This window comes from Schistocerca gregaria, chromosome X (genome assembly GCF_023897955.1).
Source record: "Schistocerca gregaria isolate iqSchGreg1 chromosome X, iqSchGreg1.2, whole genome shotgun sequence".
Lineage (NCBI taxonomy): Eukaryota > Metazoa > Arthropoda > Insecta > Orthoptera > Acrididae > Schistocerca > Schistocerca gregaria.
This window is the reverse complement of record NC_064931.1, coordinates 154603918-154622928: the sequence shown is the minus strand read 5'-3', so window position 1 is coordinate 154622928 and position 19011 is coordinate 154603918. Positions and strand designations below refer to the sequence as shown.

The 19011-nt window shown below is 40.1% G+C and overlaps 1 protein-coding gene across 2 annotated transcripts in view; it reads left to right on the top strand.

Moving 5' to 3' along the window:
• LOC126299419 (cyclic AMP-responsive element-binding protein 5) overlaps positions 1 to 19011 on the top strand; it is a 150540-nt gene that overhangs the window by 125572 nt on the left and 5957 nt on the right. Inside the window, exons 10-11 of one of the 2 annotated variants that reach the window (XM_049991317.1) lie at positions 71 to 261; positions 358 to 725. In XM_049991317.1, the coding sequence (XP_049847274.1) occupies positions 71 to 261; positions 358 to 449 (283 nt within the window). In that variant the 3' untranslated portion in view covers positions 450 to 725. Of the gene's footprint in view, positions 1 to 70; positions 262 to 357; positions 726 to 19011 lie in introns of those variants that run through there. The other variant, XM_049991316.1, reaches the window with a different exon arrangement.

The following is a 19011-nucleotide window of genomic DNA, read 5'->3' as shown; positions in this document are numbered from 1 at the left end:
TAAACTACATGTCATTTAATAATTTTGCTGATATGGGAAGTAGCAATAACAATAAAAACATTTGTTTCAGGGCAGCTGCTATGCGTTGTAGAGAAAAAAGAAAATCGTGGATAAAAGACCTGGAGAAAAGGGCAGATATTTTGCAAACTTCTAATGACCAGCTACAATCAGAGGTCAAAAGTCTTCGAGCAGAATTGGCTACCCTCAAGGCATTGCTTTTGCAACATAAGAACTGTTCTGTTTCAGTTGCCATGATGCAGAGTAAGTGCTTTGTAAATATTGTGAATAAATGTTGAACATTTAAAATCATATTTGTTTGTTAAAAATTACTGTTTTTAAATTGCTGAAAATTTTCAGAAAGCGTAGGTCCATTGAAACCACCTCAAACATTTGTAAAAGAAGCTCAAGATGTGTGTATGAAAATAGTATCAATACAGGTGAATCATTAGTTAATTGCATTTGATTACAACTATTGACAATAAAATAACAAGTGTTGTGTTTAAGAAAATATGTTTTCTTAACAGAATGCTGTTAAATTGTACTTTCAAAATTACACTATTTATAATACAAATTTAAAAATAACTGTGCAGAAGTCAAAATATTGTTTGTTGAAAAGTAAATATTAAATCGTTTCTTAGATATGACATTCCCTTTGTAAAAATAGTGGACAATCTATAAAAAATTACTGAGTGTAAGATGACCATGTATATAAGATGACCCCCCCCTTTTTTTTTTAAAAAAAAAAAAAAAAGAAAAAGAAAGGCTCCTTGGTAACATTTTATTTTTTAAGTTATTCTGACCAAACAAAATTACAATCTGTTTTATTAATATAAAGTATCTTCCTAAAAAGTTAACACTATACCTGTTCTAAATTATGCCATTTATTGATTGTCTACATTCTGATAGTAAAAGGAGAAATAAAATAAAGAAATGATTTCCCTTAATTTTGTTTACTTCTGTAGTATCAATATTTTATTTTCAATCATCATCTTCCTCGCTGGTATCACTACCTCCATTTTTAAGCCTACTGGTATTTTCTCCTGCGAGTCATTCCATGGCGCTCAGATGTAGTCTGCAAGTAGGTTAAGAAAAATACCCATTTTTATTTAAATACATTGACCCTTTTTGAAAATTGGCAATGTGAAATTATCAAAAATCACTATAGCAACCCTCCTAATTAAGCTAAAATGATGGGAGGGTTGTCATTTGACAACATTTTCCATGAGCTTTCATATGATGTACATATGCCCTAGACAAGTATGATCCGAGTAACGTCTTAAGGAATGGGAAAGACTCTCCATGGTTTAATAGCCATGTTAGAAAACTGCTATATAAACAAAGAGAACTCCATCTCAGATTCAAGAGAAGTAAAAATGTAGTTGACAAACAGAAGCTGAACAAAGCAAAAATGAGTGTAAGGAGGGCAATGAGAGAAGCATTCAATGACTTTAAAAAGTAAAACTTTGTCAACCGATCTGAGTAAAAACCCTAAGAGGTATTGGTCATATGTGAAATTGTTAAGTGGGTCAAAATCATGTATTCATTCACTCAGTGACCATACTTTCACAAAAAAGGAAGATAAGAGAGAGAGGGCCAAAATACTGAATTTGGTCTTCAAAAATTGTTTCACTGCGGAATGTTGTAATGCAGTCCCTCATTTCAGACTTCATACGAATGTCGAAATGGCAGATATTGAGATAGCTGATTGCAGAATAGAAAAACAGCTACAGTTACTTAGTTGTGGAAAGGCGTGAGGATCAGATGAGATAAGTATAAGATTCCACAATGATTATGTGAAAGAACTTGCTCCCCTTCTAGCAGTAATTTATCGCAGATCGCTTTAGCAACAAAGGATACCTAGCAACTGGAAGAAAGCACAGGTCATTCCCGTTTTTAAGAAATGCTGTAGGACAGATGCACACAATTATAGACCTATATCATTGACATCACTGTGTTGTAGAATTGTGAAATGTGTTTTATGCTCAAGAATTGTGACATTCTTGGAGAAGTAAAATCTCTATAAAAATCAACATTGAGTCTGCAGAGATCCTGCGCAACTCTGCTCGCTCTGTTCCTCCATAAGATCCACATCCCTCTAGACTATGACGTGTTCCTTGACTTCAGGAAGGCATTTGACACTGTCCTGCACTGCCATTTAGTAAAAAAAAAAGAAAAAAATGAAAAAAATTGAGCTTATTGGGTATCAGAGCAGATTTGTGACCGGATTCTGGACTACCTTGCAGACAGAACTCAACACATTGCTCTTAATGGAACAAAATCAACAGATGTAAAGGTAATTTCTGGAGTACCCCAAGGAATTGTGATAGGACCATTACTGTTTACAATGTATGTAAATGATCTAGTAGGAGGAGTGGGATGCCCTCTAAGGCTATTCGCAGATGATGCGGTTGTCTATGACAAAGTAGCAACGCCAGAAGATAGTAATGATTTGCAAGATTACCATGAGAGAATTGATTATTGGTGCAGTCTCTAGCAGTTGACCTTGAACGTCAATAAAAGTAACTTGTTGTGCATACATAGTAAAAGAAATAGCTATACTATTGATGACAAACTGCTGGAAACAGTATCTGCTGTAAAATATCTAGGAGTAACTATCTGAAGTGAAATGGCCATGTAAAACAAATAGTGGGAAAAGCAGATGCCAGACTCAGATTGATAGGAAGAAGCTTAAGGAAATGTAACTCATCCATGAAAAAAGTGGCTTATAAGGCACTTGTTTGACTGATTCTTGAGTGTTGCTCATCCATCTGGGATCCCTACCAGATAGGACTGATTTGGGGGAGGGAGGATATCCAAGGAGGAGCTGTGTGGTTTGTAACAGGATCATGTAGTTGGCATGAGAGTGTTATGGAGATGCTCAACAAACTCCACTGGCAGATGTTACAAGTGAGGCAGTGTGCATCATGGAGAGATTTACTATTGAAATTTCAAGAGAGCACTTTCTGGGAAGAGTTGGACGACTTATTACTTCCCCCCACATTTGTCTTGCATGAAAAATTTGAGAAATTAGAGCCAATACAGAGGCTTATCAACAATCATTCTTCCCACACACTGTTTGCGAGTAGAACAGGGTTGAAGGCTCAGTTAGTGATACAAAAAGTACCCTCTGCCACACACCATTAAGTGGCTTGTGGAGTATGACATAGATACATTACAATATGGGTGTGAGATGAAAATTCATTTTCAAATTTAAATGAAAATATAAATTTTTAATTTATCAAAAGTACATCTTCAAAAGTTTTCAAAAAATAACTTAAGATACTTTACATTATTGTTAACTACTTCCCTAAATATGAAAGTGTGACTGTCATGGGTTCACACTTTACATAAAAGTTTAAAAAATACATGTCACTAAAAAAATGACATTTTTGTAAAATTTATAGATTTAAGCAAAACTGTACATCATTTCATTCTTAATATATCAATGTGCATATTCAAATGTACTGTTAACACGGATATTTGAAGTGACACTTCCAAAACCTCTTACAAACAGTATGTGTTCTAAGAATTTACTTCTTTTTAAACACTTCATTAGTTTTTGCAGTATCATCCCCAGAATCTTGTATATTCTTCCTCCTGGTGTTACTGGGTTTACTTTGCGAAGAACATCATTTACAGATACCCATAGGATATCAGATATTATAGGATACACATAAGACAGTGATGGGCCTCTTGCTTGAAGGAAAGTAGCTTTAACTACATCAAGACTTTTGTGTTTTGTTAAAACATAAGCTAGCCATCATTTCTTGTCATAAATGGCAGTATTATTTCCATGAATATCTCTGTCAGTTTATCCAGAGATTTTTTGACTGTTTCAGCAGTAAATTCTGTTGTATCTGAAGAAGTATTTTGCAGTATTTTCGATGTACTTGATGCTATCAGTGTAGGAGCATGTAACCTCTGTGTCCCTTTGATGGTAACAGATTGGCTAAAGCACTCCTCTAGATGTCTTTCAGTTTCGATGTACTCTTCTTGTGTTGAAAATTCAAGAAGTACAGATGGAATGTTTTTAACTGCCCAATCAGAAAGTAGTTGTGGAGTAAGACTTTGGTATCATACAATGCCTGCAGGTTTGCTTTTGCTGCTTCTCTCTTAATATTGCCACCGACGCGGTTGCAAGGTCCTTTCCCATGAGCAGAGGCAAGAAAAGTAAATGCTTTTCTGTTTCCATGCTAAAATCATCTTTCTGGAAATATACACTAATTAGCCAGAACATTAGGACCACCTTCCTAACAGTTGGTATGTCAGCCTTTGGCGAGGACAACAGCAGCAGCATCCTGTGACATGGAAGCAATAAGGTCTTGGTGTTTCACTGGAGTGAGTTGGCACCACATCTGCACACATAAGTCATCCAATTCCTGTAAATTCCGGGGAGGGGGCAATGAGCTCTGATGCCACGTTCAATCACATCCCAGATGTGTCAATTGGGTTCAGATCTGGCAAGTTTGGGGGGGGGGGGGCTGTAAATCAACTCGAACTCAACACTGTGTTCCTTGAACCACTCCACCATACTTCTGGCCTTTTCACTTGACACATTATCTTATTGAAAAATGCCACTACTGTCGGAAACATGTTTGTCATTAAGGGTTATACGTGGTCTGCGACCAGCATACGATACTCCTTGTGCCTTGTACAAGCTCCACTGGCCCCACAGATGTCCTTGTGAATGTTCCCCAGAGCATAATGGAGTCACCGCCAGCTTGCCCCGTCCCACAGCACAGGTGTCAATAGTTGTTCCCATGGACCACGATGGATTTGCGCTCTACCATTAGCATGATGAAGAAGGTACTTCAGTACTTCAGTTGTAGTTGCGATGTGATGTTAACATTGGCACATGTGTGGGTCGTTGGCTGTGGAGGCCCATCATTAGGAGTGTTCAGACACGTTTGTACTCTGACCAGCATTAAAGTCTGAAGTTAGATCTGCCACAGTTCACTGCCAGTCTGCCCAGCCTACTATGTCTGACATATGTAATGAGGGGTGACTACCCAACCCCACATCTGGACATGATTTCACATTGGTTTCACCATGTGTTGAACACACTCACCACAGCATTCCTCAAAACACCTTACAAGCCATACAGTTTCCAAAATGCTTGTGGTGAGCCTCTGGGTCATCTCAGTCTGCTCTCAGTCAAACGCAAATAGATCGCACGTCTTCCACATTCTACACATGGACAGAAATGCTCACTGATACTACATGCACTGTGTGGGGGTCTGACTAGCAGTCATTCCTTGTGAGGTAATTCTGCTATCACTTGGACGGGTTTATGTCGATAGTAGGTCAGTGGTAATAAAGTTCTGGCTGATCAGTGTAAGTTTACAATTTTTTTTATCCTTGTACAGTGCTGCACTGCCATCCAAAAGTATATCAGCTTGAAATTTGTTTTTTGGAATGGAATTAGCTTTTTTTTTTTTTGAAAACAGTAGACTGCCCTGGTCTTGTGTTCTTTAGAAAGAAAACCTGCGTCTGGCAATCCTGATTTAGGTTTTCCATGATTTCCCTAAATCACTTCAGGTAAAGGCCGGGATGGTCCATTTGAAAGGGCACAGCCAACTTTCTTTCTCGTCCATCCGTAATTCGATAGGACCGATGACGCTGTTTAGTCCCCTTCCCCAAATCAACCAAGCACCAACACAGGGAATTGATGCTGGAGTGCACAGCACTTTTGCCAAACAGTGTTTGTAAGAGGGTATCTCTTCATTGCTTAACATACCAAGCTTGACAACTTTTATCAAGAATAGTTGGAGTAAGTTATTGGATTTTTTCATCCCAATTTGTATGTTTTACATATACTCCAAACTTTTAATAATCATTTCTATCATATTACATTTGTATTTAAAAAAACTTAAATTTTCGACAGTCAATCTCTCTCTCTCTCTCTCTCTCTCTCTCTCTCTCACACACACACACACACACACACACACACACACATTCAATGCGCGCGCACACATGACCATTGTCCCGGGCAGCCAGAGACTGTGTGTGTGTGTGTGTGTGTGTGTGTGTGTGTGTGTGTGTGTGTGGTGTCTGATTCCAGTGAAGGAGGCCTGTTTCGCTGAAAGCTTGCTTGTTTGATAGTCTATTTGTTGTGCCTATCTGCGAATCAGCATCTCTGCTGTATGGTAATTAGTAATCCATCCTTTTCATAATATTGTCATTATTTCATCCTGGTTTTTTCATTGTTTAATCTTATATTTTTAGTAGTTCTAATAAAATAATCACTCATCATAGTCACTAGTTACATTTTAAACATTTTACAGATAAGTTTATGAACAAGTGAAAAGTTATGTGCGGATATTTATGTATATTTCCATTTTAATGTATATATATTTTTTAAAAGAATCTAATTCTTTAAGGAAAATATGTGTTTTTGAAATTTTATACAGATGCGAACTCATGACAGTCCCACTTTCATACTTAAGGAACTAGGTAACAATAATGTGAAGTGCTCTGTATATTTTTTTCAAAAATTTTTAAGATGCACTTTCTGATAAATTAAAAATTTATATCTTCATTTAAATTTGAAAAACAATTTTTTTGTCAAACTCAACATTGCCGCAGTGGCTACACCGGTTCCCATGAGATCACCGAAGTTAAGCGCTGTCGGGCGTGGTCGACACTTGGATGGGTGACCATCCAGGCCGCCATGCACTGTTGCCATTTTTCGGGGTGCACTCAGCCTCGTGGTGCCAATTGTGGAGCTACTCGACCGAATAGTAGCGGCTTCAGTCAAGAATACCATCATAACGACCGAGAGAGTGGTGTGCTGACCCCACGGCCCTCATATACGCATCCTCCACTGAGGATGACACAGCGGTCAGATGGTCCCAGTAGGCCACCTGTGGCCTGACGACGGAGTGTCAAACTCATATTGTGTTATATAGCATAGAAAAGCTCATGGAAAATGCTGAAAAATTTCCTTCTATTAAGCAAACAGCCTGTCTGGTATCCTGTTCCAAACAACCTCCAACTACTGGATATAATTTTTTTTGTCAACCATCCCTTTTCTTGACATTTAAAGATAAGTCCTGCTGGCAGTTTTCCTTTTGGTGTCATATTCCTGCAAAGAACCACATATTGGGGGGGGGGGGGGGGGGGGGATTTCTTCCATCTGCAAGTGCACCTAGTATGACTGTTATTCTGGTCTTTTCATTGCCATAAGTCCTTATAGGAACACTTTGAAGTCCTTCACATTATCAGTAACATTTGATGGCATATAAAAATAAACAGGCATCAGATGGGCATTGTCCATATGAACTAACAAACAATCTTGCTGTTACCTAAGATTGATTTCATATTGCTGATATGCAAGTAGTTTTACATCATATGCCCTGTGGCCTCTGAGCTAGTGTAGTTCTACATCGTACTGTAAGCTCCACACTCTTCATCATTCTTACACACCAGCCAGTACTTGCTTTGAATTCTGCAATGCATGCGGTTGGAAAATTTCTTTTTACCTCCAGTGCGTTCATTCAGATAATTTATTGAGTAATTGGGTAGCCATCATTGTGTTTTGCTTGCACATACTGAACAACCTGCTGCTCCAGTTCATAGAACCTTCCCTGAAAGTTTGTAATGTAGAAGTAGTGTACTTAAAGTTATTCTTCCACTGACACCACCTACGAACATTCCCTTCTTTGACACCAAAGTTTCTTCCTGCTGCATTATTGTCTGTGGCCTCTGCTTCATGAGTCACCACTAATTTACAATCAGTGTCGTATTGTCTGCGAGAACCAGTTGGCAACTGGTACATCCTTGTTTCTGAGTTGAGCCATGGCTGTAATTTGCATCCAATCTTTATTGCTGCAGTTTAGAATTCTTACAGCTCTGACAATGTAGGCATGCTGAATAACAGCAATATGGTGTCCTCTTGACTCCCCACAGCTCCAAAATGCACCAGTTTTAGTACAGTTTGTTTTCATATTCAGGCAGGGGTACTAATTTGCTAACTTTACATAATAAATTACACAATATAAATATAGTAACCTTAGCAACAGCAGAATCTGCACATGTAAGGTGACGTATTATGTTTTGTGAGATGAATATGTAATTAAAAAAACTTATAAGTGAGTAAATGCAGTAAACGAAATGAAAATTACAGAATTCTCTGTAATGCTTTTCAAAGAGTGGCTCATTTGAAGGTGATTCAGGGTATGACCAGTTTTCTAGGTTTGTTAGGCAGCTTGGCTATGGTTTACAGATGATTTTCTATCTTTATCTATATAAGTGTTGACGTGACCTTCAAATTCTGCCTCACATGTTCCAGTCACATTTCAGAAGCAGGTAATATTTCAGATAAAGACCATAAAAGTAAAGCCTGCAAAATAATCTTCTCTTTTTTGTGTCAAAGTTTTCAAGCTCATGATTTATGCATGTTTCATTTGTGGTGTACTTCATAAACAGACCTAGCTTGTTATTGGTGAATTCTAGACTTACTCTCTTCATTATTTATACGGCCATTTCAATCACCAGTATTGTTTTCATCCTAGTGCCTGAAGATTAGTCTCACCTTAAATAGTCATTGCATTACCCAATCCCAGTCATTGCCTCAACCTCCAGTTGTAAATTTATACTGTTTTGCTTTTGAATGATTGCACTCCAAAGCAAAACATGACAGCAATAACTTATTATCTCTCAAAGTTTTCCTTAGCTTCACTAATAACTAGTAGAGATTTTGAGTCTGGGACACACAGCTTTTAGCTTGCAAAGAACCAACAACAAACATTTGAAACTAAGTAAATACTATATGTAGAGTGAAAGCAACACATTCACAAAGCCCTCATATCTTTCTTCTCTACCAAATTTGTGAGTACAGGCCGGCAGGTTTTGCCAACACTAGTATCAGTACATGTAACAACACCTACAGCTGTGGACTTCTAGGGAAACTTTGAGCCTCCTTTGAATTTAGTAAGACATGGTCCTGTTGGTAGTGGTACATCCTCGTCTTGCTCTGGTCTGTGAGGACCTACAGCTTTGTGAGGAATCTGAACCATGCTAAAACTTGGAGCTGTCCATATACATTAAGCTTTGACAGATATGAAATTTTTTCAGTCCATTGCACCTTTCAGGTGTGACAGAGAGAAGTCACTGACCCAGTTGCCTTCAAATCTAGTGCTGATGTTGTGATTAACAGCTCTTGGTTTAAAAATCAAAACAAATCTTGTGCTCATTACTGAGTATTTGAAACTGGTAGGGTGATGGTGGTGGAGGAAGAGGAAGGCTCTCTCTACATTGTGATGCTCAAATTTCCATTGCAACTGGCCTACTATTGTTAGCTCTAATTTACTTACGATGTGCATTTGAAAATTGTAGAGAATTGTAGTTTCAATTGTAGTACTGTAGCTGTACCTTGCTGAAATGTAGAATGAGAGATAGGAAATGAGTGTGGCTAAAAGCCCAAGGGGATTTTGAATTTCGTATCCTTTCCATATTGATGATGCCATAAACATCTCACTTCATGAGACACTGTATAGACAGCCATGAGACACTGTATAGACAGCTGCTGTGCTACTTGAGCTGCCTCTTTCCAATGATGAAACTGTTTTCCACCACTGTGGCTGAGTCTAGTTGCCTCTATGTAGCTCAGCTACAGAAGCTGACAAGTTCACTGTTGCTTCCCAAAAATTACTCCAGTCAAATGATGGGACAATTTTTAAAGTGGCTCACTGCCTCAGCCTGAGTTCATACCATCTCTGTAGCAGGTTGATGAAATAAAACAGAAGGAAGAAAGGGAGGAAGAAAAATCCTGAAACAGGTTAAATTCAATAGAATTTTCATAATCATTGTGACAGCAAACATCACTTGGTGACCACCTTATTATTACTGAATGTTCATCCAAAGAATATTGTATGAACAAAAAGCAAATTTTAGAGTGTAATCATCAAAAAAGAAACTTTTATGGCTTACTGCCCAGTCCTTCTTAATGAAGCCAACTCCAGAATGTTTTTGAGATTCAGAGAAGAACATGAAGCAAGATGGTAATATTTGCACCAAAGAATGCCCTTGCAATGCCGTGACTCATGGCACAGTGATAAATATACACTGTGTATTGAAAAACTTGACATGGATGGCATTTTCCATGCTTATATTCCTCTCCCTTTGGCATACAGTTTGTCAATGCAAGATGTTATGCCCTCGCATGCCAATGTATGATGAGCGACAGTTCTCCGTTCTCTGGATCGAGCGTGGATTACAGTTCCTATTGCTAGACATGTGCCCTTTCAATGTCAGCAATGATCTGTGATGGTAGTATTAGTATTACAATACTTCACCCTTGAGCCCTCATGCTTTTTCAGTCCTGACTTATATCCAGGTAGTAAGCTTGCCAGCCTAGACAATTCACCAGACCTCTGTTGTTGCCCATTATCATCAATAAGACTGATCACATATCTGTGTGGATCAAGTAAATGCCACACAGATGCCATTGCAGGATGTCATTCCTGTAGAAATCAGTGATCATTTTTTTAACACTTTTTGATGCCTGAAGGTTTGTTGTACAAGATAGGTAAATCTCAAATGTTAGGCCCTCAGGGGCTCGGGATTTGTTTGCCGAGTACGAGCTTGCCAACCCCGGGGTTCCTAAGCTGGGAACTGGTAAGTGCCACCAATCCTCTGTCACCGCAAGCTCTGGGCATGCTTCAGCAACCACCGTGAGATGCAGCGGTGGACTGGTGTGTGTCACAGGGAATGGGGATCTTAGCTTGACTGCCCAGATCGCGAAGATGGGGGGGGGGGGGGGGGGGGGGGGGCTACAGTCTCAAGGTATGCTGCGATGAGATGGATGGCTGTTGAGTTGGAACAGTTGTTAGTGGGCAACCTCTGGGAAACATGCAGCGCCTCAGTGGTATAAGGCTTACTCAGGCACGCAGGGCTCTTTCTGAGTGGACCCTTATTTTCCTAGCTGCTAGTGGGACTGAGATGGAACCTTTGAAATCTTCTTCTGCTTCTCCTCCCAGCGGGAAGGGTGTACTGCCTGGGAGGTCTCACAAGCATTCATCAAAAAGAATGAGGGAGGCTAGTTGTTCTGATAATCAACTTGTTAGTAACAGGGCTCAGAATGTCTTTGTAGTGATCAAGAGAAAGTAGGGGATGTTTGAAAAAGTGTCTCCCTTCTATATCCATGAAGGCTTAGAAAGGCTTGCTGTTACCCTAAAGTCTATTAAGCAGTTGCAAAATGCTTCCTTGCTGTTTGAGACTTAACGGGCAAAGCAGGTGGAACTACTTAAGAAGTCACAAAAATTGGGTGAGTATGACGACATTGTTGAGTTGCATAACTCCCTTAACTCCAGTAAAGGTGTGGTAAGCTGCCATGATATTATGGACATAGACATTGCCAAACTCAAAGAAGAAAGGACACCACAGGGGATAATAGATGTGGAGCAAAGTGCACATAAGAACAGTGGAGAAATCGAGAAGACTGCCACCTTCATTGTGACTTTCAATTCTCCAATGCTACCTGAACACATCACGGCAGGCTTCCTTCAACTTAGGTTAGACCCTATGTACCTAACCCTATGCGCTGCTTCAAATGCCAGCATTTTGGTTATACAGCACTGAGTTGCAGAGGTGAAGCAACTTGTGGGAAGTGTGGAAAGGCAGCCCATGAAGCTGGGACTGACTGTTTATCTCCAGCAGTCTGCATTAACTGCTGTGGGAGCCACCCAATATGGACTACCCTGTTTTTGCAGAGGAATGCAAAATTCAATAAATCAAAGTGACTAATCAGATCCCCAATGCAGAAGCCAAAAAGGACTATCAGGCGATGAAACCTCCTGTCTTTGCCACCTTTATGCTTCCTGGTGCAGAAACCTCTTCCTAAGGTTGATGCTTTGTCTCAGACGACATTCAGTGTACCATTATGCACAACCAGGACCTGTACTTGCACCTTCATGTGCCAAAGCAAAGCTAGACACAGCGATCCAATGCCCACTTTCTTCAAAGAAAGGTGTCTCTCATTGCCCCCCTTTCCCCTCCACATCCTTGCTGGGAAAGAGAGCAGGGAAAGGATCTCAGCATTTGGGTCGAAAACTGACCAGGGAGTCATCAGGAATCATTCTGGCACATTTGACTGATGATGAAGGCAGCATGGATTTTGATACCTCATCACCAGACACAGTCAGTACGTCCACCCTGCCTCACTCTACAAGTGCCTCACCATCCCGGCGCAAAGACAGGAGTAAATCAAGACCATGCTGATGAAATGACTTCCATAATCCAATGGAATATATATGGATACAGGACTCATCTGGAGGAATTGAGATTCCGTGTACAGGACACACCCTTTCGCCTCGTGTCTTCAAGAGACTCATTTTAAAGAGACTGACACACCTGTACTTGGACGCTATCACCTTTACAGAAATGATGACCTTACAGGTGACAGGGCAAAAGGTGGAGATGCAGTATTCGTCAAGAGCAATTTTCACTCCTCACCTATTCCCTTAACAAAAACTCTACATGTGGTTGCTGTTCGGGTAGTGGCCCGTGTTGACATTATGGTGTGCTCTGTGTACCTACCACCCCATGATCCTCTTCACAGTGGGGTCTCCACTCATCTACTTGATGACAATGATTTAGATGAGTGAGCAGAGGTCTTAGCAAGAGTTCGTGAACTCCATCTATAAGCTCTATCCACAAGTAAAGTATGGGAAGCCCTCAAGGCACAACTCTTGAGAGCCAAATAGCAGCTGTAACAATACAGGGGTGTCTCCTAACATTGCCGAGAGACGTAGCTCAGACAATGGCTGAATAATATAAACCCATTACAGCCGATTATAGCCAGGTTCCCTCCTTCCGTCGCTATTGGGAAACATGGGAGAAGGCTGATTTTGTTTTCCAGTCCACCAACATGAAGGAATACAATCAGGATTTCTCTTTGTGGGAGCTGGATTCTGCATTGTCAGTAGCTTGTGATGCGACCCCTCGAAATGATCTGATAACCTACAGCATGTTGAAACAGTTGAATCAATGATTGGCAACTTTCCCAACTCATGAAAATTAACTATTTTAATCCTAATTTTAAAACCAGGGAAGGATTGGATGGATACTGGTAGTTATCATATAGTATTAGCCTGAAAAGCTGCGTAGGAAACACACTGGAGCATGTGGTCAATCAGCATCTAGTGTGGGTTCTTGAAACCAGGTCCCTACTCAGTTGTTCCAAGTGTGGATTCAGGATGCTTGATAACCTGACCATGCTCGAAGCAGCTTTTCAACAATCTTTCCTTCGTAAGCAACACCTCATTGGTGTTTTCTTCAATTTGAAGAAGGCCTACAATACTACTTGTGGGTGTAATATTTTGTCACAGCTCCATCAATAGGAATTCTGCAAACGGTCCTTTCTCTCGGACAGATATTTTAGATACAAGGTTGGGAATGTCTTGCCTGACCATTGTAAGCAGGAGAATGGTGTTCCTTAAGGGAGTGTTTTAAGTGTCACAGTTTTTGCAATCACACTCAAATGTACTATATCTGCAGTGTGACGTCTGTACTATGTTCCTTGTTGTGGACGGCTATTCCATCTTCTGTGCATCCTCCAGCCTTGTAATGACTACTTGCAATTGCAACTGACGATCAGATGGTTGGAAGAATAGCCTTGAACCACAAGTTTTAAATTCTCTTTGCAGAAAACATTTTTGTGTTGATTTTAATCGTTCCTGCTGTCTGTTTAATTTACTCATTTTAAAAGTGGGGGACACGGTTCTCACATTTAAGGAAAATGTGAAGTATCTGGATCTTACTTTTGATGAGAAGTTAACATGGTTGTCACACCTTAAGGAACTGAAACTGTGATGTCTTGAGGCCTTAAACATCCTTAAATGTGTCAGTCATAGGTTTTGGGGAGATGGCAGGGCATGTGTGCTCCAACTTTATAAGGCGTTTGTGGGACCTGGCTTGAGTACGGATGCTAGATTTATGCATCAGCAAGCCTTTCATACCTTAAAATGCTGGATGCATTTCACCACGAGGTTATTAGGCTGTCACCAGGGGCCTATCACACGAGCCCTGTTGTTAGCTTTTGTATGGAGGCTGGTGAGCCTATGCTGTCTATTCGACATTGTCTTCTCATAATACACCAAGCATATAGGGCATTGTCAATTCCTACATCACCATCTTTCAGGTACATTGTTCAGTTGCCATTGGAACAGCTGTTCGATCATCAGCCACAAGCAACATGGCCATTTGGGATCCGTGCAAGGGAGAGCCCTGAGATATTACAGGTGGGGGGCATTAAGGTCCAAAGCCATGGGTGAGTAGGGCATCCCCCTGGCTACTACCAAAGCCCAGATTGCTTTTAGAACTGACTGCATACAGGAAGCATTGTACCCCAGACTATATTTTTAAAATTAAATTTAATGAGATTTTACATAGCCACCCAGGTTTTATTACTGTCTACACAGATGGGTCTAAGCAGGGAGATTTTTTCAGTTGTTCTGTTGTGTTCCCTGACATTATCCTCAGGATAGGACTCCCAGAGCTGTTTTCAATTTATTATGCTGAACTGTTTGCTATCCTGAGGGCAGTGGAGCTGATGACACAGTGTTGTGACAAAAAAAAATTGTCATCTGCTCCGATTCTCAAAGTGCACTTCTCGCTATTGGACAGATGTACGCAGCAGATCAGATGGTGCAACAGGTGCAAGACACTCTGATTCTCCTGCAAAGCCAAAACAAGGAAATCATTTTTGCTGGGTTCCAGGGCACATAGGGATTCAGGAAAATGAACGTACTGACGCGTCTGCCAATGAGCCTTGCTCCCTTCCTCCTCCTGCTCGGTGTTCAGTCCCTCTGTGGGCTGTCACTTCATTTGTGCCCATGAAGGCCATGCGTTGGTGGGAGGCTCAGTGGCTAGAAGTGAAAACTAAGTTCTGTTTGCGACCGTGTGAAGAAGTAGCCCTTACTCGGCTCAGAGTGGGACGTTGCCCATTGACACATGGCTTCCTCTTACATAGGGAGAAGCACCCAGTATGTCAAACGTACGGGACACAGCTTTCAGTATGACATATTTTAATGGAATGTGTTTTATATGGTGACCTGAGGGTTGAACTGCGTCTCCCACAGGACCTTCCCTGTGTTTTAACTGATAAAGTGGCAAGTGTTGTTTATGATTTAAGATTTTGTGTGGTGTCCAGAATCCTTCCCAAAATATTGGGTGTGAGATCTTAGTGTGTCACAGAGTGGCTGGGCATGTATTATTTCTAGGTTGTCATCCAGCCGTGGCTATCTGTCCCTTTTTAACAGTGTCTTTACATATATTTTATCCATGACTTTATGTAGATATTCTGTTGTGTCTCATTGGAATTTTATTACAGGCTTTTCTGAAGCTCACCTCCCGGAGGGATGGGGGAGGGGAGGGGGGGGGGGGCATTGCATTCACTGCTCTCTTATGCTGAGTGGTAACTGAGCATTGGCTGTGAAAATATCCTGTTTGTTTTGTAATTCTATCTGTACTTTTCTTACATTACTGCAGTGGACAATAAAAACTTTTCTGTTTACTGTAGTTGAGAGTGTAGTATTGTCCAAATGTTATTCCCAGTGAAAACCAATTGACAAATATTTCAAGATTTGAAAAGTCATTACTAACTTTGACTAAGTTTGACAAGACAGTTGATTTATGTTCACATAAACTGAGCACCTATTTTACCCAGGTACGTATTTGTTCCAGTCTTCTAGCAGTTTGTCTCCTCCACAGCCCTCTCTGTCCATCTCCTCCTCCCTACTATGTATGTCCACCTCCTTTACCCTCAACTCTGTCTCCGTGTCCTCACCCTCTCCCTCTCTCTGTCCATCTGTTCCTCTCCCCTCTTTCTGTCCATCTCCTCCTCTGCCCTTTCTCTGTCCATCTCCTCGTCTCCTCTTTGTTTGTCCATCAACTCCTCTTCCCTTTCTCTGTACATTTCCTCCTCCCCTCTCTTCATCCATCTCCTCACTACCCGTCTCTCTGTCCAATTCCTTCTCCCCCTTTCTTTATCCATCTCGTCAGCCCCACCTCTCTCTGTCCACCTCCTCCCCCCCCCCCCCCTTCTCTCAACACATTATCATCCCCACCCCAATAAGAGATTGCTGGTTCTGAGCCCCCTAAGTTTATCTTTCCATATAGTAAGTAATATGTGTACCAAGTTTGCTTAAAATCAATCATGGGGTGTACAAGCAGCTTTTTACCCATGGCTTTGCCCTTGTATACACATGCCACATATTTTTAACATACTTCACCTGCACCTGTAGGGAATTTTGCTCTGCAGATTCATATTTATGCAGCTCAATTTTTATACTGTCATATCTCCTAAACTATACGTCATAGAATTATATAATTTTACAGGTACATCCAGTGGTATGTGTGAATATTGTCTACAAAATATGTTATGAATAGTGTTTGTAGTAAAGAAGTAATAAATTAAAAGGTCATACCTGATGTGTTAGTTTTACTGTAAGAACTGAAAAAATGTAGTTAGCAATAAACTGTTTCCTCCCATGTGGGGAGTGTCAGTGAGAGAGAGTCTTATAAAGATTTTTATACCTCCACTCGCACCCCACCCCACCCCACCCCACCCCACCTTGTGTGTGACACAATATTGCCTTGGACAAGGGCATTTTGAGGTCAAGTGCGTAATATCTTATTCATTAATTAAGGTTTGGCAGGCTAATGTCGTATCAAAGTAATCTTTAATGGTAAGGTTATCATGATAACCATGTAATTCATCTGTATCAGTATGGTGTGTTAGTTTGCAGTGTTTTCTCAGTATGTTTGTTGAATGTTACAGATAACTATAAGGTAGAATTTAAATCATCAACTGTATATCCTCTCCCTTTGCATAAAACAGTCTCACCATGCTCGGGTAGTTTTTCTGTGTATTGCGTGTAAAAATCTACTGGTTTGGAATAAAAGAAATCATTAAGCTAACTTTCAAGAACATTGTTGGCTGGAAAGGAATTTTCTTGATGATTATTCGGTAGAGAGTGAAAAGATGAGGAACTGAGGATGTAACATCAGATGGAATAGGTGGAGTAAGGGATGACCACCTGACTGAACTCCTGGAAATCAGCAAAGCCCAGGTGGCTATTGTCGCGCAGGTGCAGCACACAAGGGATCTCAGTACAGTGGAACTTTGATTTTATGTTCTCCGATCTTATGTTGTTCGCGATTCTACACCATAAATTCTTAGCCCCTGTGAAGAACCTGTAAGATCAATGCTAAAAATTCCCTGATTTTAGATTTCTTCTAAGTAAGGTGTACCTCGGTTCTATGTTCTTACGTGACATCATGCTTGGCTTTGTCCCATTTTCTTCTTATTAACATTTGATGTGACTGAGCGAATTATAAGTGGCTCAAAAGACCGATGGTTTGCACAGTGAGTGGCAGTGGAATTAAGGGAATATTTTAGGCTGTTGTGGAGAGGGGAGATGTGTGAGAGGAAATGCTGACATAATGCATGATTGGTGTTGCCAACACAACTTGCAGCATTTAGCTTCACCGCACAATTGTGATACAACTACTGCTAGGTTGCAGTGGTAATAGAAAAACAAGACAGTCAGTTCGAAATGTTCTGGGCTGACTCAATTTGTGACAAAGGGGCCCAGCTACCACCTTTTCTTGTGGCCATTTATAACTCATTCGCATCTTTTTGCATGTATTTTTGATGTACTGTATTCAGCAACAATATCAGTCATCAACCTTTTAAGTTTGAACGCTGGGTCTCGAAGAATATGCTCGAGCATAATCAAGGAAACATAGCCCATTTCTGGCTGATGAACGCTTATTGGCTGGCGACTTGTTAAGTCAATAGCCAGCGTAGCCACCACACAGCACTAATACACGTAAAATGAACTCACCTACTGGATGTGTGGAGAGGGGGGAGTGGCCCTTCAGTGACAGAGATGTCACATGGAAATAGAGCAAGGGTTTTCGATACCACATTTTAAATTCTTTCATTTTCAGATCCGATATGATAAAGTTGCAACAACTACATACACTACTCATGTATATACTTTGCACCACACACTGTAGATCGTAAAGATTGACAGCAGTGATACAGGGCATAAAGTCAAATTGTAGCACCTGATCTTTCTTTCAGATGTACATTTTACACAATGTACAGAAATTCAATGGACTGACTTTTAATAAAATTGTAATGTTGAATGGGGAAGTAAACTCATTTTTTGATACCTGTTTCCCTCATGAAGCCTAAAATAACGCTTTAAAGGTAGTGGACATATGAAGTGCAGCTCATAAGAAAAGCATTTAACAGTAACACCAATGGTGACAAAGTATGTCATTAAGCAGATGTCTGCATTTATGCTTATGGTTTAAACACTCAGCTGCTAGCTGCTGTGATATTTTTGGTTTACATGTTCATCAATTTTTGCTTTTTTCTGGGTGAGCACAAAGGATCATCTCCCAAAAATGTGTGTTTTGAATGTATGATTTGTAGTCATAGCATGTTGTAAAACAGCTAGATTATGTTGTATCCATATACCAATTTCAATTTTTTGATAAGTTTTTACTTGCTGTTACACATCTGTGATTTTTTAAGAACTTATGAAATTCATTACCACAAATTATTATATAAAAATTGTATTGTACATTTAATTTTCTTTGCTTGGACAGATTTCATATGAGGTATTGGAGAAGATTGTGATTTTTAATCATTATGCCAATTACATGTGTTTCTGCTCACATTTTGGGGTGTTTTAATGTTTTGCTTAATTCTGCATTTTCCTCAGTCTTGCATTTTTTAAGTCTGGGCAGCACAAAAATGTAAAATAGCTGTTTCACTGCAGTGGGCAACAAATGCCACCTGTGATGGATACACCCCTGAGAAGCAATTTATAATCACAATGCCCTCTTTCTGCCACCATATGCGTAGCATTATTGTTTACGAATGAACATTGCCCCCTTTTTTCTATTTTCCTTTCACTGTGATATCGTAAAGTCAAAGTGTGCTTCCATCAGATTCTTTCAGCAGAAAAAATAAGATTGAAAAAATTAAGAAAA